Genomic DNA, 27,718 nt, shown 5'->3' with positions numbered 1-27,718 from the left:
GCTTTCAAGCTTCCTGGGAATGCCCACCCTCACGGTCTGGTACTGAACCCATAGGTTTTCATCATTTTGGAGTACATCATTGTCATGTCTGTAATGTCAAGAAGGGAAAGAGAAAGGTTATGTGAAGGGCATTATTACAGTGAAAAGACACTAATGAAACCCTGCTACTGTTTTCCAGATATAAGTTAACAATCTCCCTTAAGAGACATTCACACCCTTCCTCATCCCACTCACCCCTCACCCCCCAGCTGTTGTGAATGATCCCTCTTGGTTATTTGTCTCTTGACATTTAAATAATGATTCCTTTATTTTCAGCAGAATCGACTTATGATAATAGTCTTCTATTTTTTTTTTTTTTTACCGCGTACGAAAATCTCAATATATAATGAAATGTGCTGCTCTGATTCCGTCCACCAGAGATTTGCACCACAGACTGTTAAAGCCCCCCGAGAAAGATTTCTCACGCCCTAACTAGGTCTTCCTGGTCCCCCCCCCCACTTGAAAGGTGTTTTCCTTTCTTCTTATTTTTACATATTTGATCTTCTAAAAATGAAGCTCAGCAGGACTCAACGGGACCTTCCCGGGAACATGACCCCTCCCCCTGCCTCTTGTTTGTAGAAAATCTTTAGCTCCCTAGGCCTTCCCCAAGTTCCAAAGAGCAAATTTAATAAGAGAAATGAGCAAATGCAGGAACAAAGAAAAACAGTCAATCAAGACAGTAATAGTTTAGCCATAAAGCAAAGTCAAGGACCTTTAGTTCCTCCTCAAGGGCTACAGATAATATCCTGAGCCCTATCCTTGAGTTGTTTTGCAGATACTAAAACACCCACCAGGTGGAAGAACTTAACTGCATGCTGACCACAAGTAGACCCCAGACTGGTTAAAACCAGAAGGTTGATGATGCTGACTCCAGAAATACCACCCAATTACCTCACCACCAATCAATCAGAAGAATGTCCACAAGCTGATCAGGTCCCCTACGACCCTCACCCCTAATGTTGCCTTTAAAAGCCCTTCCCTAAAAGCCCTCCGGAAATTCGGGTCTTTCGAGCAGGAGCTGCTAGTTCTCCTTACTTGACAAAGTCACTCTACCAGTATGCTGGGCACTGCGTAAAGTGAATTGATGGGTAGAGTTTGGATATTTCCACCTATTTAATCCATTTTAAATCAGTTTTCAGGTCTGTATTGGATGCTGTGCTCAGAACTGGGCTGGGGGCTCTGAGATATATAAAAGCATTACCAGGTTTGGTTCCTAACCTGATGGTGTAGACGCTCTAACACAACTCTTTTTTGACTGATTTTATAATTGATTTATACAAGAAATATAAAGCAACTGAAGGCATTGGGATACATTCCAAGACATATGGGAGGTCAAGAGTCCTGGACAGTCAGATGGCAACTTTGTCCCTGGAAGTGAAAAGCAGACTGAAGCCACAGAAACCCGAGCACAGAAGCACACATAAGACCACACGAGTGTGTAAATCGAGTATTTACTGAGTGTCTGCTTCATGCTCAGCACTACTCAGACATTGTGGGCAAATAGAAAAGATTTAAGAGATTGGGAGCCCACTTCAGAGGGTGACATTCAGTTGGGATCTCCATGCACTCCACGGTTAGAGAGCGAGTTTCTATCACGGGTGCTCTGGAGGGGGGTTCACAGAGGCCCCTGGGGCTAGTTTGATGTTGTCAGGAAGATGGTGATCAAGCAGCTTGGAAGTGAGAAGGCAATGTCCTCCAATGGCTCTCCGGATTCTTCTCTCTTCTGTAGCCCTGTCACCCTGAAGAAGGCATGTTCCAGTCCAATCATCACTGGGGGAAATCACTAGAGTACTCAGATCAAGTTAATGTGAAGAGAGCATGACATCCTTTACACTTGAATTCAATCCAAGTGAACAGTGCGTGCTGTTCTCCATCCCTGCAGCTCCGTCTGTTCACAGGCACCGTCTTTAAGAGTGATCCACCCAGGTTCCACACCAGAGCCCAACACCTGCTCCTGCCATGTCTCCTTTCTTTTCAACTCCAGCAACACAACGGACATTTCCATTTCTATTACCCCTGAACAGCGTGTGAGGCAAAAGACAAACTTTCTCTATTCTCAAATAGAAACACCTCTTTCAGGAAACAGAAAAGTCAAATCCTGAGGCAGAAACAAATACTAAAGGCGATGCAAGTGAAGGTGCCCTCTCCTCAGGCATGGCTTCTTTGGACAACTTTTCCTGAACAGAGACACAGCTTTGACATTTAATGACATCCTTATAATCTCCTATGTTCTGTACTGTGAAATTAACATTTACATACAATAAGATCACCTCAAGAGGAAATAAAAGAGATTTTTCTAAAACGAAGTCTGAACATCATCACTATTTTGGAATCCTGAATTATTTTCTCCTTTACTCAAGCCCACGGAGCCATAAGGATTTTCTTCACTGCTTGCTTGATTTTTCCTGTTAAAGAAAGTGAAGTCACCTTAATATTGTGATGTTAGAATGACACGGCCTCCCTTGGACTCCACTGGGCCCAGGCATCTTTTTTGTCTCAGCATCTAATCACCTGTACTCATCTGCATACCAGTCCCCTCTCAATGGACTATAGGCACCCAGAGTGCATCGGATTCACTTCTTTAGGCCCATGATTGGTCGGCACGCTGGCTGGCAGAGCACAGGAGATTGGTTAGGGTATAAGCTCTGGAGTCAGAGAGCAGAGGCCTCTGTGTCTCAGTTTGCCTATTTGGCAAATGATGGCAATCATGTGAAGTCAATGAAATAATGCTGGCAGAGTACTCATGGTACTTGGCATGTAATCCCCAATAAATATTGACCATTACTATTATTTTTAGGAACTCAGTGGTCATTCGGCCAATCACTTCATTTTAAAAAGCTTCCCCACTAAATTATCAACTTCCAAAGTATAAAGATCAGGGTAGGCCTGCTTTGTAGTACAATAACCAGCTTTAGAAACCAAGCATATATCCTCATGTGTTACTGACTAGCCGTGCAAACTTGAGAAAGTTTCTTGGCCTCTCTGAACCTCAGTTTTATATATACATGAAGATAATTATATATTTACATCATACAATCACTGAGAACACTAATGTAAGAAATATATGAGCACGGTTGACAGTCTTATTTTTGTACCTTCTATTAACATAGTGTGTAGCATGAAGGAGGGGCTTCCAAATAAGTTCTTTAATGAATTAACTTTGGAATAGCGTCTCATGTGCAAGATTTTAGTATGTAGAGGAGTGCTTGTTAAACTGTAATGTGTGTCCAAGTCTGCAGGTCTTACTAAAACAAAGATTCTGCTTCATTGGGTCTCCAAAAAACTGATCGTTTTTCAGAAAGACTCATAGACTTAGAAAACAAACTTATGATTACCAAAGAGGAAAGGGCAGGGAGGGATAAATTAGGAGGTTGTGATTAACATATATACACCACTGTATATAAAACAGATAATCGGGCTTCCCTGGTGGCGCAGAGGTTGAGAGTCCGCCTGCCGACGCAGGGGACACGGGTTCGTGCCCTGGTCCGGGAAGATCCCACATGCCGCGGAGCGGCTGGGCCCGTGAGCCGTGGCCGCTGAGCCTGCGCGTCTGGAGCCTGTGCTCCGCAACGGGAGAGGCCACAACAGTGAGAGGCCCGCGTACCACAAAAAAACAAAACAACAACAAAAAAAACCAGATAATCAACAAGGACCTACTGTATAACACAGGGAACTCTATACTCTGTAATAACCTATATGGGAAAAGAATCTGAAAAAGAAGAGATATATGTATAACTAAATCACTTTGCTGTACACCTAAAAGTAACAGAACATTGTAAATCAACTATAATATAAAATAAAAAATTTTAAAAAGCCGATCGTTTATTGTTGGCTTTGGGAAGGGAACTTGGAAGCAAAGAGTGACAGAAGACTCTGTGTATCCTTCTGTACTTAAAAAATTTTAACTATATGAATGTATTCTAGTAAATGCCTATTTTTAAAAATGAAGTTACTTGGGAGAACAAATAATATAGTGAAGAAAATTGAGCAAAATAGACTAGTGCATGTAAAAGTTGAAGAACATGTTTAAACACCCGAAAGTGTGCAAAGAGTTTTGTTAGGTGCTATAAAATATGATTAACTTCAATTATATAAGCCCAACAAACGTAAATGACGTCTCAAGGTCAGAAAACAAATCTAGTGGCAGGGCAAGACTATACATCAGGTCTCTGGTGATTTAAATCCTCCATGAACTTGGATCTTCAACTCAAGAACAAATTAGAGGGTGCCTGACCCATGAACTGAGGGAACAGTAGGGCATCTGTGCTATCAGAGGAGGGATGAAGAGGACTCGAGTGTAGCAGTTTGGAGCAAATCTCAGAGCTCATTCTCGAATGATTTCACAGTTCAAATCCATCACTAATCCAGACTCTAAGGTCAGTTCTCGCCCGAGGAGGACTCGTCAGTAAGGATAACGCCCTGAGCCCACTCACTCCTGCTGGGCTTGGAGTGCCTCTTAAGGGTGGGGGCAATGATGCTGTGGGCCAGGCTGGAGTTTACCAGGGCACACCAGCCAACTCCAAGCTGGACATGTCCTGTATGGTGGGGCTTTGCTAGGGAGGCAAAGTGCTGATGAAATCTGGTAAATTTCTAGGGGCTGCATAAGAATGTTTAGCTGCGAAATTGTCCAAATAAGGAATTGGCTTGTACAACCTACCACGTACTGCAAAATTTCCAGTGAGTTTTCCCTAAACCTTTCTGTTCTAGGATAGAGAAGTCTGAGAAAGGTCACTTACTTTCTTCGATCTCTGATGCCAGTGAAGATGAGCACGACAATACCAGTCACTACCACCCCCATCACGACCCCGAAGATAATCAGCCATACGGTGACAGGTGGCTCATAAGGGGGCGCCAGCGTCGGCTGAACCCCCAGAAACTCCAGGCTGCTGTCATCCAGGCGGAAAGCATCATTGATACGGCCCCGGGACATCCTATTCCCAAAAGCAAAACACTTAGGCAAAAGAAAACTGTGTGCAATTATTGACTCCTTACATCATCGTTCCCAAACGGATTTGATAAGGCTTACCCTAAAAACGTATACCTAAAAAAGCAATGAAATCAAAGTAAATAACCAGGTTCAGTGAAAGATTTGAGTTTTGACAATTATACATCTTTCCTATCTTGTAACCTAGATTAGGCTTGGAAACAGCTCCATTGGAAAATTAGGCTGCAAGTGTGGAAACGTGCAAATGGTTGGCATTTGTTCATTTGTGACTACTGCGTTGTAAAGGCAAAGTTAGCATGCTTGGTAAGAATTTCCCTTCTGTCAGGGTATGTCTACAATGATGTTATATCAAATAATGGAAAAGGACAACTGCATCCACCTCTTCTACAAACGAAACAGTCCCTCTACACAAGTCTCGACAGTTGTATTTTACAAATGAAAGGTGTTGACATCCAAAATTATCACTAAAAGGCAGCACTGGGGAGGAATACAGGGAAGGAGCCTTTGCCAAAAAAAAGGTGAAGATTATTTTTAAAACAAAAAACAGTGAAATGTTCAATATTCTAGATTGAAAACCAAAGTGTCTGGCATCACATCTTCCTGCCCTTGGGTATAGGGCAGGTCAGGAGGAGGTGAGAGAGAGAGAGAGAGAGAGAGAGAGAGATCAAAGCAGCATTAGGCATGTCACCCCTGGCAGCCTCTGCCTGAGAGTCTGGGCATTCTGGAAACAGGAAGTTTGAGGACCCCGGTAACTTGCAGGAGGGCGGGGCTCCTTCATGATGATCTCAGCTGGCGCTTTTCCCCAGGACAAGTCACGTGGAGGCAGCCAGTGAGTCTCTGGGCGTGCTCCGGTTGTAAACCCCACTAAACCAGATTTTCTAGGCCCACTCTGCCCAGCAAGTCTTGTTTCTGCTTCCGAAGATGAACGGCAGCTCAAGAGTGCCACCTAGTGAGCACTTCCTGTAGCAGTGAGTAGCTGAAGCCTCTTTTTTTTTTTTTTTTTTTTTTAATGACAAGGGGAAACACCTACATCTCTCCATTATTCACTATTGCTGTTTTGGGAAACAGCTGAGGCAAATTGGGAAAACTGTCCCTTCTGAACACTCACGACCAATAGCAAGTCCCTCTTTTGGAATGGAGGCTAACCAGTGTCTAAGGAATCCTATCCTTGCCTACCTTGTTTCAGACTTTGGTTAGTTAAACGGATCCTACATCAAAGCCCCTACAGCAAACGATGGCGACACCTGCCCATGTGCCCTCTGCTCTTACCATTTTGCGGGTGTGCTGGCCAGGCTTCCTTCAGCCAGTATCTCCTGCCTTTTCCCAAGAGCATTCTCAGGCCACAAGATTCGGCCCTGCCTGCAGGCCAGCAATGCTGGGAAGTTAGTCTCCCCTGTAAGCAGTTCTCAACCAGTGACTGATGGGAGGTGGTGAATAAATACCCCAGCTCTGATGGGACAATTGAGGGGCATATTCTACGCCGTCTCCCAGAATTCCCAGCAGAATGGAGCTCTAGCTGCCCACAGTGGTAACTTGCTCATAACGTGTCCTTTATTACCCTCCTTCCATCCTGTCTCCTGTCCACATTCCTCCATCCGTGTTTCTTGAGGTCACCTCCCAAATAAACTACTTACACTCAAATCCTTGTCTAAGGACCTGTATCTGGATAAACCCAATTAAGACAATCCCCTTGCTATGAGATTCTGGAATTAAAACCCAAGTTTTTAAGATGAGGAAAAACATGTAAATGACTCAGAAGAGTGCCTGGCACTGTAAAAGCACACCAAATATTCGTTACTGTTGTTGCTGCATTGGGGAACCCCCTTGCCCTGCTATCATGCATTAGAAAGTAAAGTATCACCTGATGGCCTCTTCAACTTCAGTTCTAGGAATGATGTCAGACATATTTTTAGGTGAAGTGACAAAGAAGTTGAAGGAGATTCTTGGTTTCAAGTCACTCACCCACACGTCCTCCTCCCTGTGGAGAAACAAAAGAAACATCTTCCCTGGTGGCACAGAGGACACTGTAAAGAGAACGAAAACTTCTCCTGCTGGTGAAAAGGAGATGGGGGGAGGATCACAGGGTAAAGTAGGGAGACATGGGGCAGGGCCCGTCATGGAAGGATGTAATTGTCCCAACAAGCTTAACAGTGCCCAAAGCACACGAACTCAACTACATAAGGTGTGACAGCAAGTCTTGGCGCTGTTAGTTCTGCCACCGTATAAGAACAACAGTTTGGTTTTTTTTCCAATCATAGAAAAATTTCAAACTGAAAGCAGTAGCAGAATCAGCAAGGAATCGTTGGTGACCCAGACTCGTGCTAAACAACATGGCAGGCAGCAATGGCCCTGTTCCATGGACAGACGTGGTGCGCTGATATCTTCGAACCTTGCCCCTCCCAGCAAAAATCGTCATGTTACCCCCACCGTGAGGGTGATGAGCGGGGTTGACAGTACGATGTGACAAGACTCTGCTCTCACAGCTGCCAGACTGATCCTAATAAAACCCAAGGCAGATCACAGGGCTCCGAGCCTTCCTCGCCCGGAAGGAAAGCCAGTGGCCTTAGAACGGCTTGGGAGGCACACATGAACTTTCTTCTCGCCTCCCCAACCCCCCTGGCCCAGTCCCACCATGACCACATCTCCCACTGGTCTTCTATTAGCTCACTGTGCTCCAGCCACACTAGCCTCCTGGCTGCTCCTTCAACAGGTGAAGGATATTTGTCCCTCGGGATCTTTCCACTTGCTATTTTCCCAGCTGAAACATTTCCCCACACAGTCTGCACCTGTGACTCTCTTTCCTGTTTCAGCTATTTGCTCAAATATTAACAAGGCTTTCTCTGACCATTTTAGTTAAAATTGAAACACACACACACACACACACCAGCACTCCCTAGCTCCTTTCCTGTTGAATTTTTCTCCTTAGCACTTATCACCATCGAATTCTACTACTTACATATTTTGTCAACTGTCTATAACACACACACACACACAAAACAGATACATTAGAATATAAGCTCATGAATGAAAGCAGAGATTTCTGCCTTTTTTTTTTCAGTGCTGAGGGTGGATGAGAGCATTTGGGGAAAAGAGGAGAGAGAAGGGAAGGGGGTGGAAAGGGAAGAGAGAGGCGAGGAGAGGGCCATTTCATAACAGTGCTCTTGTCACCTACGAGTCAAATAAGTCACAATCATCCCTAAATAGACTGGCCCAAATTCCAGGAGATCAAAGAGATTTAAAAGTTATTAGGAGGTTTTTCTTAATTTCATTTGAATAAAAGTTGAAGCATAATATTTTCTTAGACCCAAGAGTAAGGGAAATACTGATTGACAGCACAGCAAATCAACTCACCCAAAAGGAATGGTCTCGTTTCTGACTTTTGAAAAATACTCTCTCATGGCGTATGCAACGGATGACCGGAACAAGTACATTTCATTGTCATTCCATTCATACTGCAAATTCAAAACAAAAACATTGCTCAGTAGAGATCGTGGGGTACATTAAAACCTGATATTCTAAAAGCTTTTTTTTTTTGGTCGCACCATGCAGCTTGTGGGATCTGAGCTCCCCGACCAGGGAATGAATCCACGCCCTTGGAGTGAGAGCGTGAAGTCCTAACCACTGGACCGCCAGGGATTTCCCCACAAGCGTTATTTTTAAATTATCTAATATGCCAAAGATTCTTGCTCTGCGTGACGTCAGTAACCTCCAACTTGAGTGTGCATCAGCATCACCTGGAGGGCTTGTTAAACCACTGAATCCTGGGCCTGAGCCTCAGAGTTTCTAATTCAGAAGGTCTGGGAGGAGACCCAAGAAATCGCATCTCTAACAAGCTCCCAGATGGTGGGAGCTGGTCCCGCTGCCACGCTTTAAAAACCATGGCGTTCACTGGCCCTTTTAATTTAGTTTGATGCAAGCTGAAATAAACACCCGGAGGGAAGGTTTATAGATGGGAGTCATGTGAGCCATTGGTTTTGGTTAAAATGTCCATATACTGTAAACAAATATGCTGAGTTTTTATTATTTTTATAGTAAATTCTTGGATATGTGTAAGTGTAAAAAAAAGAAGAAACTTGAGGTTCAAAGGAAAAAAATTTTTTTTGTAAACAAGGTAATTTGTTCTTGTGTTTCAGTGCTAAACCAATGGCTTGTGTATTTGCATCGTCCAGGAAAAACCTATTGAAAGAGAAAAAAGCGTTCACTCTTTCCTCCAGTAGATGGCAGTAGAGATCATGAATAGCACGAAGTTTGCATCTCTCCCCCTTCTAGGAAAAACAATTACGAGATGATCATACTAAGTGAAGCAAGCCAGACAGAGAAAGACAAATATCATATGATATCGCTTATATGTGGAATCTAAAAGGATGATACAAATCAACTTATCTACAAAACAAAAACAGACTCACAGACGTAGAAAACAAACTTATGGTTACCAAAGGGGAAGCGGGGGAGGGATAAATTAGGAGATTGGGATTAACATACACACACTACTGTATATAAAATAGATAACCAACAAGGACCTACTGTATAGCACAGGGAACTTTACTCAATATTTTGTAATAACCTATATGGGAAAAGAATCTGAAAAAAATATATGTGTGTATGTACAACTGATTCACTTTGCTGTTCACCTGAAACTAACACATTGTAAATCAACTATACTTCAATTTTTAAAAATATAATTACATTTTCAGAAGTAAATCTAAAATTTTAGCTGTTTAAAGAAAAGATTTCATTGTAAAGCAACTACACTCCAATAAAAATTAATTTAAAAAATAAATAAAATAAATAAAAATAAATTTTAAAAAGGATTTCAAAGGGTTGCTACATTGACCCCAGCTTGATATCACACAGCTGTTGGAAAAAGTTGCTTTAATAGTAATAATGATATTATTAATATTATTACTAATATTCTGGTTACTATTTCTATATTCAAAAAAAGCAAAGGCCAAGTTCTCAAATTAGTGTCAAAGATCCAGGTGGACTTTGCCATGAAATAGCTTGAACTGGGCAGTTATTCTGGCTAAAAGTATGGTCCTGGTGTCATCAAAGCAGCCTCTCGCGCAGTGAACAGGCCTCAGAATGTTACACCATCAACCCCTCTGAAGACTACCGATCCCTCACTGCATGGAAAGAGAACATGGGGACACATGTCAAGAAAAAAGAAGATAATTGAAAAGGATCCTGACCTACCAGATACTTTAAATTAAAATAATTAAATTTCATTAGTCCAAGGAAGAGCTAATAAAAATATGACAGAAAGAGAAATGATCCCAGAGACACTCAATGATTGTTAAGAAATAGGAACTTGAACTTTTAGAGTTTGCGAAGTGATGCACTTCCATTTTTATTATTTCTTTCTTAAATGTTCCTTTTTTACTCCTACTATGTTATTTATGTTTAAACGTCTTACTTATCTATGAAAGTTACACTACAACTACTGTGGAACGTTGGACAATATTTAACTTACCAGGAAAAGTAAGGGGGTAGAAATGACATCTTTGGGTCTATCCAGTGCAAAGAACAATTTTCTGTAGCACCCTGGACTGTTTTACCCAATAGTGTCAGGCTGCCCTCTAATCCTGCAAAGCCTGCAGGATGCCACAAGCCCACCCACGCCTTTGATCCCCATCTGCCTGGGGCGACCCTCTCCTCTCCTCTTTCCCAATCAAAGCCACTACTGCTTCAAACTGGATAACCTGCGACAGGTGTTTAGGAGAAAGAAATAGCTGATCAAAGTAATTCACATGAAGGTGTAAGTAATCTGATTTTCTGTAAACATTCTGTCGTCCTGAAATGCATCTCTACATCAGTGGTTCTCAGGCCGTGCCGTAATCAGTCACCTGGGGAGCTTTGATGACTTGAGGCCACACCACAGAGCAATTAAGTCAGAATCTCTGGGAGTGGGATTCAAGCACTGATATGTTTCAAAAATCCCAAATGACTCCAGTGTGCAGCTACGTTTGAGAAACTGTGTTCTAAATCAGAGCTTCCCAGTCTTTATTGTGTCTACGGACCCACTGGGGGGCTTGTTAAAATGCAGATTCCGATTAAGCAGGTCCAGGGCTGAGGTCTAAGACTAAAACAAGCTTCCAGGATATAGACAATTGACAAGCTTCCAGGATATAGATGATTGACTAAGACTAAACAACGCAAAACCGCCTACAGTGCTTCTAAGAACAAACAGTCTCTCAAAATATAACCATGTCCTCTTCCTCAAATACAAGTAATGGTGATTAGAGTGAATTGGGACGGTGGGTATTTGATACTTAAGATTGGATGTTTTCTCATAGATCTTCATAACACCTTCAAAGTCACAAGGAAAGAGGAGGCATAGCCAATCCAATAAGGAATGAATGTGTTACTAAAAAAACAAACAACCCAAAAGCCAAAGGGCAGAATCTAGAGCTTTTTAAGAGAACCATGTGTCCTCTCATCTTTCGGACCACACTGGAATGAGCTTGTTGTGCCCTATTTAAGGGAATACATTGAAAGTCATAGACGCACTGTGTAGAATACTCACAGCTTTTTCTCCAAGAGCTGATTTTAGGCTTATCCTCACTTTGATGCTTTGGTCAGAATCTGATTAAAGAGAAATAACAGACTGTTGTTACAGATGACAGATTGACCATGTGTGTTTATTTCCTTCCTCTCCCAAGATCCCACTAAAGTGATAGTAAAGGAATTTTTTAAGGTATAAACACAATTTTGGAAAATGAGAAGTTATGGAGGAGTGGTAAGTGCTTTCGCAAGGGTCAGGAAGCCATGCCCTAACGTGTACACAGAGGCAGCACAGACCCCCAAAGTCCCACAGAATCCCAGAGAGGCTTAGGGATTCAGGTACAGTAGGGGGTGGGAAAAAGATACTGGATGGAAAACAAGGGGAATGAAACTCAAGGTCTGGTTAAAGACACTTTGGGGAACAGTTGATGTTCCTACCCCATGAGCTCTTGCTTAGAAAGTCACTTGGAGGCTGTGCAGCAAAACAAGAGGTAATTCACGAAAGAAGATATGGCATCCAGGAAGCAGTGGATTCAACCCAGGACAGCAGCAAAGGGATGACTCAGGATGAAAACTGTGGTCCACATTGAGACAGGAGGACTCTAAGAGGGAGTTCTTTAGGAAAAAAATGAGACTGAAAAGAATAGATATGTTGGAATAGTTGAAAAAGATGAATGTGACATACATAGCAAATTAGGCATACAAAAAAAATGAGGCAATAGAAACTCCAGGACAAACAAAAAACCACATAAGAAAGGATATAAAATAGTATATTACTTGGTTCTGCAAGCATAATGATGCAAATATTGATAATTTCTCTATGAAAAATTATGTTAAACCTAATTGGGAGAATGAGAAAAGGAGGCAGAAGAGTAGGCAGAAGTGCATGCCTAAAAGTGAGCGACAGGGAAATGACAATATAAACAAATTGTTTAAAAATATGAAAGTAAGTGCCAGAAAGGAGAGGCAATAGCATTAAAATCGTTAAAAGTGTTTGTCTTTGACGAGCCGGATTTGAATACAGTGGGTTGGAGACTGTTAGACTCTTTTATTTTAAATATGGGGCTAGTAAAGCAGACTTGAAAAAGAGAGAGAGAGGTAGTTTTCACTGTGCCAGGTACATAGTAGCTGCTCAACAAATGTGTTTCCTCCCAGATAAAATGGCAGCTACCACCATAGTACAGGGGCTAAGTAGAGGGAGAACATATTTAGCTGTGCCACAGTCCCATGAGACTGGGGCCAGAGAGGACTAGGGGAAGCAGACAGTGGGCAGTTAGAAATGTGTCAACTTAATGTACTCACATGGAGTCCAGTCTGTGTTCCATCCCACAGACGAATTCCTGTTCTGGTCTTTCAGCCAGGTCAACAACGGCTCAAAGTACTTGAGCAGTGGTTTTACGTCCATAGTCTTTACTCCCACAATACTTTCCAATGCTGAGGTCCAGGGTTCTGATTTTCCAAGGTGCAGCATTTGGCTACATGAAAAAAGGGGAGGGTGGGTTCAGAGCCTTTTGAGGGATTCCAGATGTATATCTACTTACATGTACAATCTATACTTTCTCCTCTTTGGCTTGACTAAGTTTGCTCCTGGCAAATAAGAAAAGAAGCCATGTTAACAGATGTAGTCATCCTTCAATCTCTCTTCCCCTCCAGTTACTACAAAAAGAGCTCTGTAGTTATGACATGGAGAGAGGAGGTGGCCTGTCCAGCCATCACATGGTCCAGGTTCCTGTGTGACCACGAAACAAACATTTAATTTGTGGATGAGAACATTTTGAGGCCCCCAATTTTCTTTTTAGAGCAAAGAAATCAAATTCAAACTTAGGCATGGAAATTAGTAACATTAAATAGGAATGAGAGGTTCAATATTTTGAAGCATCTCTTACAGCAGCCTCTGCCCAGCTTCGGTGGAATTCGAGATATCACATTTGTACAGGGGACCTTCATGTTTAGCTGTTTGACAAAGGGCTTCATGAAACTGGAATTGATAAATGGTCCTTGTGTAATATCTGCAAAAGAGATAAAGAAAAAATGTTGTCCTGTGTTTAGTTTCTGTGCTAGAATCAAAGATTGGGGCATATATTTAAATGTTGAAGCCCTAGTCACCAAAGAAGTACCAGTTAAACCTCTTTTCCCTCCAGAAAGACCCAAACATGAACCCTACAGACTCATCATACTTGCATTCATGTATCAGCTGATAAAAAGGCAGTATTATTTTGTTAAATGTTAGCTCACATTTGTATTGTGTTTTACAGATTTATAGGCCTTTCACATAAATGATGCCAATCGATACTTATGGCAGATTAACAATATTATTTCCACTTTACAAATAAAGAAACTGAGGCTCAGGGCTTAGCTGGTGGTCCAGTGGCTAAGGGTCTGTGCTCCCAATGCACGGGGCTCAGGTTCGATCCCTGGTCAGGGAACTAGATCCCACATGCTGCAACTAAGGGTTTGCATGCCGCAACTAAAGATCCCACATGCCACAACTAAAGAACCCCCATGCCACAAATAAGACCCGGAGCAACCAAATAAGTAAATAAAAAAGAAAGAAAGAAACTGAGACTCAACAAATTCAAGATCTGGAGCTAAGAGGGGAAGAACATAGGTCTTAGGACTTCAAGTTAAAAATGCTCTATTACAGATATTAGTCGGCCTGCGAGTTCAAGATGGCAGAGTAGAAGGACGTGTGCTCACTCCCTCTTGCGAGAGCACCGGAATCACAACTAACTGCTGAACAATCATCGACAGGAAGACACTGGAACTCACCAAAAAAGCTACCCCACATCCAAAGACAAAGGAGAAGCCATAATGAGAAAGTAGGAGGGGTGCTATCACAATACAATCAAATCCCATAACTGCTGAGTCAGTGACTCACAAACTGGAGAACACTTACACCACAGAAGTCCACCCACTGGAGTGAAGGTTCTGAGCCACACATCAGTCTTCCCAACCTTGGGCCCTGGTAACGGGAGGAGGAATTCCTAGAGAATCAGACTTTGAAGGCTAGCGGGGTTTTGACAGGACGGGGGAAACAGAGACTCCACTCTTGGAGGGAACACACAAAGTAGTGTGCGCATCGGGACCCAGGGGAAGGAGCAGTCACCCCATAGGAGACTGAACCAGACCTACCTGCTAGTGTTGGAGGGTCTCCTGCAGAGGCGGGGGGTGGCTGTGGCTCAGCGTGAGGACAAGGACACTGGCAGCAGAAGTTCTGGGAAGTACTGCTTGGCGTGAGCCCTCCCAGAGGCCGCCATTAGCCCCACCAAAGAGCCCGGGTAGGCTCCAGTGTTGGGTCGCTTCAGGCCAAACCACCAACAGGGAGGGAACCCAGCCCCACCCATCACCAGACAAGTGGATTAAAGTTTTACTGAGCTCTGCCCACCAGAGCAACAGCCAGCTCTACCCACCACCAGTCCCTCCCATCAGGAAACTTGCACAAGCCTCTTAGATAGCCTCATCCACCAGAGGGTAGACAGCAGAAGCAAGAAGAACTACAATCCTGCAGCCTGTGGAACAAAAACCACAATCACAGAAAGACAGACAAGATGAAAAGGCAGAGGACTTTCACTGCCATGGAACAGAATAAAGAAAAAAGAATGAAAAGAAATGAAGACAGCCTAAGAGGCCTCTGGGACAACATTAAACACAACAACACTTGCATTATAGACGTCCCAGAAGGAGAAGAGAGAGAAAAAGGACCCGAAAAAATATTTGAAGAGATTATAGTCGAAAACTTCCCTAACATGGGAAGGGAAATAGCCACCCAAGTCCAGGAAGAGCAGAGAGTCCCAGGCAGGATAAACCCAAGGAGAAACATGCAGAGACATTAGTAATCAAAATTGACAAAAATTAAAGACAAACAAAAATTATTAAAAGCAACAAGGGAAAAAAAAAAAAGCAACAAGGGAAAAATGACATACGTTTTTCCCTTTAGAAATCATAAAGATCAGAGCAGAAATAAATGAAATAGAAACAAAAAAAACAATAGCAAAGATCAATAAACCTAAAAGCTGGTTCTTTGAGAAGATAAACAAAATTGATGTGTATAAAATGGGTGACTAATAAGAACCTGCTGTATAAAAAAATAAAATAAAATTCAAAAATTAAAAAAAACCCATATTAGTCACTCAAAATAAATACATAAATAAACAAAAATACTCTATTACAATCACCCTGCACTCTGTTAGTAACAAGAAGACAAACAAAAATATATTTCTATTTCTCCCAAGGATACTATAAATTCCCTGATGGTGGGAGAAAAGATCTCATGTCAGTTTTATTTAACTCAATTAAATCGAATTGAAACTGATCATCTATTTTGAGGATCTAAGGGGAAGGTGAACGGAGATAGAAAAAGCAATTAGAGTTGTCACTCTGTCCACAAATCCTAGAAGTGAAATAGAAGAAAACTGTCATTTACCGGATGAATGAGTAATCTTCAGCAACATGGAACAGACACGCGGGGTCACAGTATGTTTCATCATGGGGCAGAGGCTCCACCACCCCGACTATCTCTCGCCTTTGGGGAAAAAAGAAGATACGTTAGCTCTGGGTCACTCATCGTGAGAAAGTACGGATGGTGTCATTAGTGCAGTGTCATCAGCCAATGGCATTTCTACTGAAATTAGTTGTCAGGTGAAATTGAAACAGTGTAAAGAATTACAGAATAAAGTGCATCTTGTAGCCATCTCTTTATTTTTTTAGATTCAGCCAGTCTACAGCATTGGAAAATAGCTGTACCTTCAAAATACTAATTTACCAAAGTGCATTGCGTGGCCAAAAACATACAGTGAAAGTCCTAATAATTCCTCTCCGGCACTACATTTTATGGGCTCCTCGTAGGCGGAATTTTCTAAAATTGAAATCTCACTGATTCTTCAAGGCTAGCTCAAATGTCCCCTCCTCTGTGAGGCCTGCCCCTGATCCCAACCACCTGCCAGCACAGGGAACCCTCCAGCTCCCTTGGCCTTCTCTAGCTCTGCCTCCTTTGCCATTTCTCTCTCCGTTTTATAATTATTCACATACAGCTCCTTCTTGCCCTGGAGACTTGCCCTAGCGGGCGGGGCTGTGTTTTGGTCATCTTTACAGTTCCAGTGCCAGACACGATGGCCAATGCTAAGAAAAGACTTCATGTGGATTCGCTGAATGCATAGAGTAATTAATGCATTAATGAATCATTTTAAGGGTCTGATTCCATGTACCTTTGGAAATAAACTAAAAGGGATCAAAAATTAATTTGATCAGAAAAAAAAAAGGTAGGAAAACCATGTATTTGGCATTGTTTAAAGTGAATACATCCGTCCTTTCTGATTATGGGATCATGATAGACATAATTTCAGTAATACTCAAATGCTAGCAAGAGCTACTACAGATGCTGCCTCCTCCCTCCCAAGGAGGGTTTATGTCACCAGAGAGAATCTTGGCAGAAGAGTGGCACTGACTTCAACTTACGGATATGGGGCTGAATGTTATAATGGTAGATCTTCACCACAGAGAGGAAAAATAAAGAAAAATAATTGACAGGAGTCTGACTAATAGATGGTGAGGAGAAGCTTTCTTTCTTTTTTTCCTTCCTTTATTTGTTCGTTCATTCATTCCTTCTTTCCTAACTTCCTTCCTTCCATCTTCTTCTGTAATACTTTCATCATTTATTTCATACTTGCATGTGCCAGGCACTGTGCAAGGCACTTGGGATACGGTGATGAATGAGGTAGCGCTGAAACTATTGAAAGGAATCGCCCTCTGCTGCCCAAATGCAGCAGGCTCTCACTAGCTTGGAATTCTCTCCCTTCTCCTCTACATACCCCTGGTTAAATCCCACATCTTTCTCAAAGCTGTTTGGATGCCTCTCCTCATCTGACCTATCAGCCAGGGTTTTGGATCCCCCCTTGGATCCTCATGGATGCCCACATTCTCCCATCACAACCCAACACGTTGCAGTGGTTTCATTTCCTGCTTTCCTCCACAGACTACAAGTTCTTTGAAGTCGAGGAGAACATCAGAAATGATCAGCATCGGATTCCCCAGTGCTTTACCTAAAATGTGGGGTAAATATTTTTGTTTCAAAGAATGGACAAAAGCAAAATAAAAATGAATAAATTGATCACTTCCGAAATAATATCACAGTTTAATGGGTGAATCAATACTTAAGATAGAGCATGAGAAATTATGTCACTTGACCCTGCTGGGGGGTGGGGCAGAGCCAAGGAAACATTATCTGAGAAAGCTCCCAAATGGAGACTTAAAAAATAAAAAGGAGGCTGTGCATGTGGGGGTGTGTGTGTGTGTGTGTGTGTGTGTGTGTGTGTGTGTGTGTGTGTGTGTGTGGTATGTGATGGCATTTCCCTAGCCTGAATACACTTCTCTCTCATTTTCACATATTTAGCCCCACATCACTAGATTTCAAGATTTAGCCACTGAAATCCCAGTTATTCTGACTAGGAAGAATTCTCTGAGAACTCCAGTGCTAGTTGTCTTAGGTGGGTTCTCACCCAAACAGACCCTGAGACCAGGCCCTGGGACGTGATCCCAGGAAACACAGGCAAAGGAGTGAGGAAGTGAGACAGGAAAAGGAAAGCAGCCCCCAAAAGGTGTGTTATCAAGCAAGTCACCACAGTGGGTAACTGGAGCCTATTCCCACTGAGGAACTCTAGGATCCCACGTAGAGCACTCACCTCAGAATTCTCCCCGCTGAGGGCGAGGGAGCTGAAGTACTTATCCACCAATTCCCATCACACATAGTTCCTCAGTCTTTTCTCCATAGGAGGGTCCTAGTGACCAGAGGAAGCCCTCAGGCAATAAAATACAGATACTGGTACTAAGTATATGATGTCTGTGTGTGTATGTGAGCGTGTGGACACAGGCCAACCAAATGCTTTTAAATAAACAGCAAACTCATGAGGAAACATTTTACTGATTGCATATTCATTGACTTACTTCATCTCCCACCACTTTTGCATCCACTGCTCTTTGGGTATTTCACCCTTAAAGACCATCCACCTCCACTTTTCTAACATGTAGGTAAACGGTAGAGTTCCAACAATAGTAAGTGCTTGTTTGAGCAGGAAGTTTATTTCTGTTACTGAAAATAAAATGGGAAAGGATAAACATTAAGATGAGGGTGACAGCGGACGTTTTGTATTAGATTAATTTCCTAACCTCAAGATATACTTACTATAAGGATGATCACATGAGAAATATTGACAGTGGACATAATAATATGTATATATTCGTTTTCTCAGCTGAGGGATTTGGAGTAGGGTGAAGCCTTGGATAGATCAGGTTAAATAAATCTACAAGGAACCCCTAATCCTTTTTCTTTATTAGTTTCAGTTGCCTTCCTTAAGTACTTCTTATCAGAGCTAATTAGGGGTATTTTATCTACTTTCCTAGTCATACTGTTTATCTTTTTTGGTTTATTTATTTATTTTTGGCTGCGTTGGCTCTTCTTTGCTGCACGCGGACTTTCTCTAGTTGCAGTGAGCGGGGGCTACTCTTCATTGCGGTGCGCGGGCTCCTCATCGCGGTGGCTTCTCTTTGCCGTGGAGCACGGGCTCTAGGCACGCAGGCTTCAGTAGTTGTGGCTCACAGCCTCCAGTAGTTGTGGCTCACGGGCTCTAGAGTGCAGGCTCAGTAGTTGTGGCACATGGGCTTCGTTGCTCTGCGGCATGTGGGACCCTCCCGGACCAGGGCTCGAACCCATGTCCCCTGCACTGGCAGGCGGATTCCCAACCACTGTGCCACCAGGGAAGCCCCACACTGTTTATTGTTGCAAGCTCCATGAAGGCAGTGACTGCCAATTCTCATTCAAGACTGTATACCTAGCCTGGTGTCTGCTACATGATGTCCTCTGTGAGTCTTTGCTAAATAAACAAATATTAAATAGATGTGGCCAAAAGCCAGTAAACCAGGGAGGGGAAAAAACAACAAAAACGAGCCTCCCTAGAGGAAACCATCTACTGGATGATCAGATGTACAATGTACTTTAAATTTACTGACATCTCCCTTATCTGAGTTTAAAATGCTTTAACAAATTATGTTATTTCATTTATCCTTTATTAGTGATGTAAAAAGGCAGTGGAGTTCATATCTAGTGCGTAAATGAAGCTCACTGGAATGTAAGCAGAGGGATATTACCTACTTGGCACACCAATGTATTTAGTGTCTTTTAAAATGCTTTACACATAGTAAGTGCTCAATAAATATTTTTGGAAGAAGAAAGGAAGAGAGGGAGAAGGAGAGAGAGAGAGAGAGGGAAGGAATGAAGGACCTTATTTTGTTTAGCATCATTCACAGATCAGGGCCAGAGTCAAGGAAAGAAGCAGGAGATTTTCAAATCAGTGGTTTAACCATGCCTAGTACTGTCTTAGTGATTCAACCATCTTTGACTGCTGTCAAGGAATATTAAAAAATGATAAAACTAATAATGGTCTGTTAATTGACTTGAGAATGATACTTTAAAATTAGGAAAGAGGTGTGGTTACTGTGAACCCCCTTTCCTCTGTTGCTCCCTTCATGGGAGGATGCTGCTACTTGTCTATTACCCACTGGGTCTGTGCTCACAGTAAAATTTTCAGACATGATGATGGCTTTACACTGACCTACTCCCAGGTCCTTGTGAGATCGTCAAGGTCTGGAGCCAGAAGTCGAGGCAAAGTGAATTGACCACACAAGGATGGAGCTCATGACCTTGACCTCATCGACTAAATGTACTAGTAGGCAGAGCTGAAGTTTATGTCCCAAATTGCTAAAATGAGGGGAGAGAAATACATAGGAAAGAAGAACATATTTGGCTCTAAGTGTCCTCCTTTTACAAGAAAGAATCCTCACAGAAAAATCTGGATCTCGTGAATATTTGTTGTGTTCCATCAAGTCCAACCCATCCAAAGAGAAACAGGCTGCCTCGGGCAAAGATGCTGAACGATGGCCTGAATCTGAGGGGATGTTACGGGGCAAATTCATGCTTCAGCCACATGAACAAAACGTTTCAGTCTCCTCCAATCTTGATATTCCACCACCTGTTCCTTAAGAACTCCCAAATTTCAAGTTACACTTTGCTTTGCATAATATTATGGGAAAAGTTATAGATTAGGGCTCTGCTTCCGGTTCTGCCATGTTGCTTCTTGACCTTGGGTTAATTATTTTCCCTCTCATGTCTTCAGTTTGCTTCCTCTGCAAAATGGTTTTTAGAATCTGTTCCAGTCCCTCCCGGACCAGGGCTCGAACCCATGTCCCCTGCACTGGCAGGCGGATTCCCAACCACTGTGCCACCAGGGAAGCCCCACACTGTTTATTGTTGCAAGCTCCATGAAGGCAGTGACTGCCAATTCTCATTCAAGACTGTATACCTAGCCTGGTGTCTGCTACATGATGTCCTCTGTGAGTCTTTGCTAAATAAACAAATATTAAATAGATGTGGCCAAAAGCCAGTAAACCAGGGAGGGGAAAAAACAACAAAAACGAGCCTCCCTAGAGGAAACCATCTACTGGATGATCAGATGTACAATGTACTTTAAATTTACTGACATCTCCCTTATCTGAGTTTAAAATGCTTTAACAAATTATGTTATTTCATTTATCCTTTATTAGTGATGTAAAAAGGCAGTGGAGTTCATATCTAGTGCGTAAATGAAGCTCACTGGAATGTAAGCAGAGGGATATTACCTACTTGGCACACCAATGTATTTAGTGTCTTTTAAAATGCTTTACACATAGTAAGTGCTCAATAAATATTTTTGGAAGAAGAAAGGAAGAGAGGGAGAAGGAGAGAGAGAGAGAGAGGGAAGGAATGAAGGACCTTATTTTGTTTAGCATCATTCACAGATCAGGGCCAGAGTCAAGGAAAGAAGCAGGAGATTTTCAAATCAGTGGTTTAACCATGCCTAGTACTGTCTTAGTGATTCAACCATCTTTGACTGCTGTCAAGGAATATTAAAAAATGATAAAACTAATAATGGTCTGTTAATTGACTTGAGAATGATACTTTAAAATTAGGAAAGAGGTGTGGTTACTGTGAACCCCCTTTCCTCTGTTGCTCCCTTCATGGGAGGATGCTGCTACTTGTCTATTACCCACTGGGTCTGTGCTCACAGTAAAATTTTCAGACATGATGATGGCTTTACACTGACCTACTCCCAGGTCCTTGTGAGATCGTCAAGGTCTGGAGCCAGAAGTCGAGGCAAAGTGAATTGACCACACAAGGATGGAGCTCATGACCTTGACCTCATCGACTAAATGTACTAGTAGGCAGAGCTGAAGTTTATGTCCCAAATTGCTAAAATGAGGGGAGAGAAATACATAGGAAAGAAGAACATATTTGGCTCTAAGTGTCCTCCTTTTACAAGAAAGAATCCTCACAGAAAAATCTGGATCTCGTGAATATTTGTTGTGTTCCATCAAGTCCAACCCATCCAAAGAGAAACAGGCTGCCTCGGGCAAAGATGCTGAACGATGGCCTGAATCTGAGGGGATGTTACGGGGCAAATTCATGCTTCAGCCACATGAACAAAACGTTTCAGTCTCCTCCAATCTTGATATTCCACCACCTGTTCCTTAAGAACTCCCAAATTTCAAGTTACACTTTGCTTTGCATAATATTATGGGAAAAGTTATAGATTAGGGCTCTGCTTCCGGTTCTGCCATGTTGCTTCTTGACCTTGGGTTAATTATTTTCCCTCTCATGTCTTCAGTTTGCTTCCTCTGCAAAATGGTTTTTAGAATCTGTTCCAGCTCCACTGTTTTGGTTTTTACCTAGAACCAGGGGATTCAGTCAGAACTCTGACACTAATTAGCTGGGTAACCTTGGATAAGCCATTTCAGTTCTGTGGGCCTGTTTTAGCATCTTTTTAAAAAGCTTCTGTTAGATGGTTCTTAGAGTCCCAAGACCATTCACTTAGTTACCTCTCTTATGCCCTTTTCAAAGATACAAAACCAGAAGCTGGCATATTATACTATATACTTAAAATGTTTTTTAACCAGTAGCAATTTCCAGTTACCCATAAATAACTTATATTTTACATGGCAAAAATTAAATATATCCTATGCATGACAATAAATACCTTTGCCCATGTCAGACTAAAGAATACCCAAAACAGGCCATGAAAACATGTCCATACCTCTGTCTTCATAAAAATCAGGGGGCAGAAGACCAAGGGCTTTCAGATAGTGAGGTGTAGCTGCAGAAAGTGACATGATTTCCCCAACAGCTTCATGGAAACCTTCATTAGCTCCATTTCTGAGCAGGTAGGGCTGTGTGGCATACGCCATGTCATACTGGATGTGCCCCATCTCGTGATGGGCTGTCAGGAAGTCATCCATCGTCACCTTTGTGCACATTTTGATCCTGAACAAAAATGGGCAAGATTAAAATGGATCTCACTGAATTTTATTTAATCATCACAGTGGAGTTATATGGGATTTCCATAGCATGGATCACCTTTCCAAGACTTATTTGCCAATGATTCTTGAGGACCTATCTTGTACGTCCTAGAAACTGTACTAGGTGCTCAATATAAAGTGATGGGCAGGGCTGAATCTTGTCCTCCTGATCACAGACTAACAGAAAGGAAGATAAACAGAGTCGTCTACTACAAAAACTCTGAGGCAAGTACTCTACAAGTGATCAGCAGACATGGCCTTGGGCACAACAATGAGTACATGGAGGCATAGTCTTCTGGAAGCCCCCAGGAAGGGCATAACTCAGGATGCAATGAGCAAGCTGGACCTTGATCAACATGCAGGGGTTTGCCAGGCAAATGGCAGGGAGGGACAAGAGACTGACATTCCTAGAAGCGCTCAATGAGGATGGCTTGAGAAAAGAATGTGGCATTCAGGACACAGCCAGGACATAGTAGTAGGAGGAGGAAGGGACAGAAATTGGTATTTGGGAATCCTTAGCATGTAAGTCAGGGAGTGGATGTGATGGCCCATGAAGCTGTGTAGGATGGCAAGAAAAGAGAGCCAAGGACAAAGCCCCAGGAGGTCCCAGGAGGTACAGGGTGGAGAGAGGAAAAGGAGACAGAGAGAGAAGTCAAAGAAGTCCAGAAGGAATGACGATGCAGACACCAGTGAACAAGAGCACTTCAAAGACAACTCCTCAACACGGCCCCATGCTGTTGTGGCCCAATGGTATAAGGCTGGCATTTGGCAGTTAGGTGCAGGTCCTCTTCAACTTGGCAAGAGCAGTTTCATGCAGGTGAGTGTAGGGGTCATATTTCAGTAGGTTCAGTAGTCTTCCCACCACTCTGAGCACCATGTCATCCCCCTGATAAATACCCTTTAAGGACTCCCACTGCTCAGGAATAAACTCAACCTCCTTTATACACCCCAATATGACCTCCTTCTCTAACTTGGTTTTTCTCTATACTCTTTTGGCACAATTATAAGAATAGCTATTATATAGTTAATATCTACTGTGTGTAAGATCCTGTGCTAGGAAGCTTACATACACTTACTCATTTTTCAACTTCACCCTAGCACTGGAGTCAGTGAGCTATGGCCTGCATCTGGCTACCTGTTGTGATAGATCAGGCTTTACTGGGACACAGCCCTAACCATTTGTTTCTGTATTATCTATGGCTGCTTTCATGCCACAAGGGCAGAGGTGAGTAGTTGCAACAGAGACCTGCAAAGCCTAAAGAAACTATTTACTATCTGACCTTTTATAGGAAAGGATTGCCAACCCCTACTCTAGCGCATGCGGCTGGGGCCCTGCCTAGATCTGCTTTACCAGAAAGATCCACCCATCTCCCAGTTGTCTGAGTCCTGGCTGTTGGCCAACAGCTGCTTCCTTCTTTAATGTTTTTGGCTAAATGGGAGGTGCCTCAACCAGGAGGTTATGTGGCCCCATACTCTGGGGCAGTCCACAGCCAATGACTGAGTAATATGGGGTACAAAGGGCCAGTCCTCTTGTCTCAAGATGTGACCAACTCTGTGGTACAAATCATGCTCCAGAGAGCCGCGTGGGATCAGGCTGAGGCCAAGTCTCTAGCAGAGACCACCTCCTTACTTAACTCTTTCCCCTGCCCCATCCTGCTTCCCTCACTCCCCGTGCCTGCAAGCTCTCCCTCAGTGAAACACATGTACAAGAATCTCCATCTCAAGCCAGGGAACCCAACCTAAGACACTCACAAACCTGCCAACTGGGAATTATGATTCCACTCTATAGATAAAGAAACTGAAACCCAAGAAGGTTAAATACCTTGCCCAAGGTTGCCTATTCATTAAGTGACACAGCTGGGATTAGAAAGCCTGTGCTCATTCCGCCATTTCACACAGACCCTCCTTCACACGCCCTTTATTCTAGCCTAACCTGCTGACTCCAGTACACAACACTGGTCCTGCCTCTCTCCATCTGATACTGCTATTCTCCCAGCCCCGTGTCCCTCCCAGCTCTGTCTGTCCAAACCCTTCTTATCTTCCAAGCCCAACTCAAATGCCACCTGAAGAACCCTGTCTGAGCCAAACCCCTATTCCAGGTGTGGTCACTTATCTTCCAATTCCCATGGAGTGTTCTCTGTGTTTCTCTTAATGACACATATCAGCTTATCTATTCACCTGTCCTAGCTCACTCAGAAGAGGGAAACGGAGGTGGGGATCAATGCCTGACTCACATATCCATCTTCCATAAATCTTGCACCAACCCTTTCCTAATGGGGGCACCACCATACCCATGACCATGCAACTCTAATGGGTGCATATCATCTCAGATGAGGCAAACTGTCTAAAGGTTCAAGTTAGGGCCTGCTGACAATCCCCTTTTCCTTGGAAAGCCCAGATGTGCTCTTATGCACTCCCAGCCTTCGTTCAAGGAGAATTCATTCATCTCTTCTGTGCTCAGAGAAGCAGAGAAGGAATCCAAATTCATCCTCATCCCTCCATTGTCTCCCATTTTAGTATCAGCTGTGTACACATCAGCCTCACTACCTGAAGTCACCCTTCCCCAGGTCCCATGCTGTGGGGTGGCAGACCACTTTCCGGCCATCGCCTGGCTCAGTTAGCATGGAGTTATCCCAGAATTCTTGAGTCATATTAGGAAGGCCAATAGACACAAAGAACTTCTCAGCCTCCTTGAATATCCTCTTTGCATCCCAGGACTGGAAGAAAAAAAAACAAAAAAAAAACCCCAGCATTTAATTCTAGCATTAAAATCACGGCATTCTTTCTGTTGGATATGTACAAAGGCATAACTGTTCTGGAAGGCAATTTGGCAACATGCATGGACAGCTTTCACAGCATTTATACTCTTTGTCTCAGTAATCCTGTCTCTAGGGAACTAACCTAGGAAATTCTTAGAAATTAGGTCGAAGAATTACGTTTAAAATGATTATTATTATTTTTCAATTGAAATAATTTGATATATTGTGTAAATTTAAGGTGTATAACGTGTAAAATTTTATTTTTTTTTTTTTTTTTTTTGCAGTACGCGGGCCTCTCACTGTTGTGGCCTCTCCCGTTGCGGAGCGCAGGCTCCGGACGCGCAGGCGCAGCGGTCATGGCTCACGGGCCCAGCCGCTCCGCGGCATGTGGGATCTTCCCGGACTGGGGCACGAACCCGTGTCCCCTGCATCGGCAGGTGGACTCTCAACGACTGCGCCACCAGGGAAGCCCTAAAATGAGTTTTAATAGAGGGAAAAGTGGAAACAACCACCAGAATGGTTAAATAAATAATGATGCCTTTGTGGAATGGAAAATCTAAATAAATTAGATTTATAAAGAATTTTTATTGATATTTTTAATAATTTAATAGTGAAAAAGTAAAATATAAAACCACTTATATGGTATAATCTTAATGAGAAAATACATTAAAATGTTAACAGTAGACGGGGTGAGATCATGTGTGAAGTTTTTTGTCTTTATTCTTTATGTTCTAAGTATAAACACAAACGATAATGACCTTCTCTTTGCTAAAAACTGTTCAACTCAAGACAACATCCCTTGATTGATCTCCTTCAATGGGCAAGGCCCTGGCATTAGGCTCATTAGAAGACACAAACAATAAAGCAGACATGAAGCTGTGTGATTTTGGAACCAAAAAGGCCCACATGTGACCCAGCAGCCGATGGGTAGGGGGGGCCTTGGCTTCATAGTCTGTATGGGAATCTAAACTTTCAGAATGTTCTGGAACTGGAGAGGGGCAGCAGAAGGTGTCTGCGATTCAGCAAACTCTTCTGGGAACCAGTGTCTCTGGAGCTGACCAAGACTTCTTTGGACATAAGGCCCATATCAGTCAAACTAAGTTTGTATAATTGGCAGATATTTAATGAATCACTTTTTAGTGACACAGAAAACTTCCTTTCATCTTAAAGACCAGTCAAGTTTGTTTTTGCTCCTATGTCAGCCTTGGATATAACAGACACTATGGATATTTTCTTTGACCTTTAAAGGCTTAATGTCAGTCAATATTGCTATTGGTGAGTATGGCATTCTTAAGGAGAATGAACATATACTAAAACAGTGTAGACTGGCAAGCACAGTTAACATCTGCTGAATGAAGAATGAATGGATAGAAAACCAGGCTGGAAATATTAGGAGTTCTCAGTTCCAACCTTAGTTGTCACTGACTGCCTTTGTGACTTTGAACAAATCATTTACCCAAGCCTCAGCTTCCTCACCTACAACATGGAACTATCATAATACCTGTCCTGGCAGTCCCATAGGTCTGTCGTAAACATAACATTAGGAGAGATGGTGGGTGTGAAAACACCGTAGACAGGCTATGGAGCTACATAAAGATGGGCCTCTGCTGCTGCTCAACTGTGAAGTGGGGCTACAACGGCTGCAGGAGTTTAGGGCCCTTGCAGCTTCACGTTTTCATTCTGCTATGGACTTTTCCCAGGAGTATGTTACGTAGGTGAAGATGTTTATTGCATTGCTGCTTACAGATTTAAAACTGTTAACAAGCAGTGCGTAAATAGCAAACCATGGTGCAACCATCTGAAGAAATTTTACACAGCCAGTAGAGGTATGATTATGGATCCTACCCAGAAATGTAGGCTATTAGCTGAATAAAGAAAAATACACAATTATAACTATAATATTATTTAATCAATGGGAGGGAACATAGAGAATTTAAACAATTATACCAAGATGGTAAAAGAAGTTTATTTAAAAACTATTTTAGACTCTTGTAATATTTTTAACAATAATGATTTTTAATATGCAAAAATCTTCTAAAGATATCCTTTTTTTACTATTCACAGAGATTACTGACTACTTAGCAATGACTAACTT

The 27,718-nt window shown here is 42.6% G+C and overlaps 1 protein-coding gene across 1 annotated transcript in view; it reads right to left on the bottom strand.

Moving 5' to 3' along the window:
• Nucleotides 1-1,473: 1,473 nt before the first annotated feature.
• Nucleotides 1,474-27,718, bottom strand: part of ACE2 (angiotensin converting enzyme 2) — a 64,137-nt gene continuing 37,892 nt past the window's right edge. The window contains exons 10-20 of the mRNA XM_024744126.1: nt 25,412-25,581; nt 22,603-22,829; nt 18,425-18,569; nt 15,909-16,007; nt 13,372-13,494; nt 12,788-12,960; nt 11,508-11,566; nt 8,336-8,436; nt 6,846-6,962; nt 4,776-4,970; nt 1,474-2,444 (exon numbers count right to left, since the gene is read on the bottom strand). Of these exons, the coding sequence (XP_024599894.1) occupies nt 2,336-2,444; nt 4,776-4,970; nt 6,846-6,962; nt 8,336-8,436; nt 11,508-11,566; nt 12,788-12,960; nt 13,372-13,494; nt 15,909-16,007; nt 18,425-18,569; nt 22,603-22,829; nt 25,412-25,581 (1,518 nt within the window). The 3' untranslated portion in view covers nt 1,474-2,335. The remainder of the gene's footprint in view (nt 2,445-4,775; nt 4,971-6,845; nt 6,963-8,335; nt 8,437-11,507; nt 11,567-12,787; nt 12,961-13,371; nt 13,495-15,908; nt 16,008-18,424; nt 18,570-22,602; nt 22,830-25,411; nt 25,582-27,718) is intronic.

The sequence above is a fragment of the Neophocaena asiaeorientalis genome, unplaced genomic scaffold, assembly GCF_003031525.2.
Source record: "Neophocaena asiaeorientalis asiaeorientalis breed wild unplaced genomic scaffold, Neophocaena_asiaeorientalis_V1.1 scaffold882, whole genome shotgun sequence".
NCBI classification, from domain to species: Eukaryota; Metazoa; Chordata; class Mammalia; order Artiodactyla; family Phocoenidae; genus Neophocaena; species Neophocaena asiaeorientalis.
The sequence above is the reverse complement of the archived record's forward strand: the minus strand, read 5'-3'. Positions and strand labels throughout refer to the sequence as shown.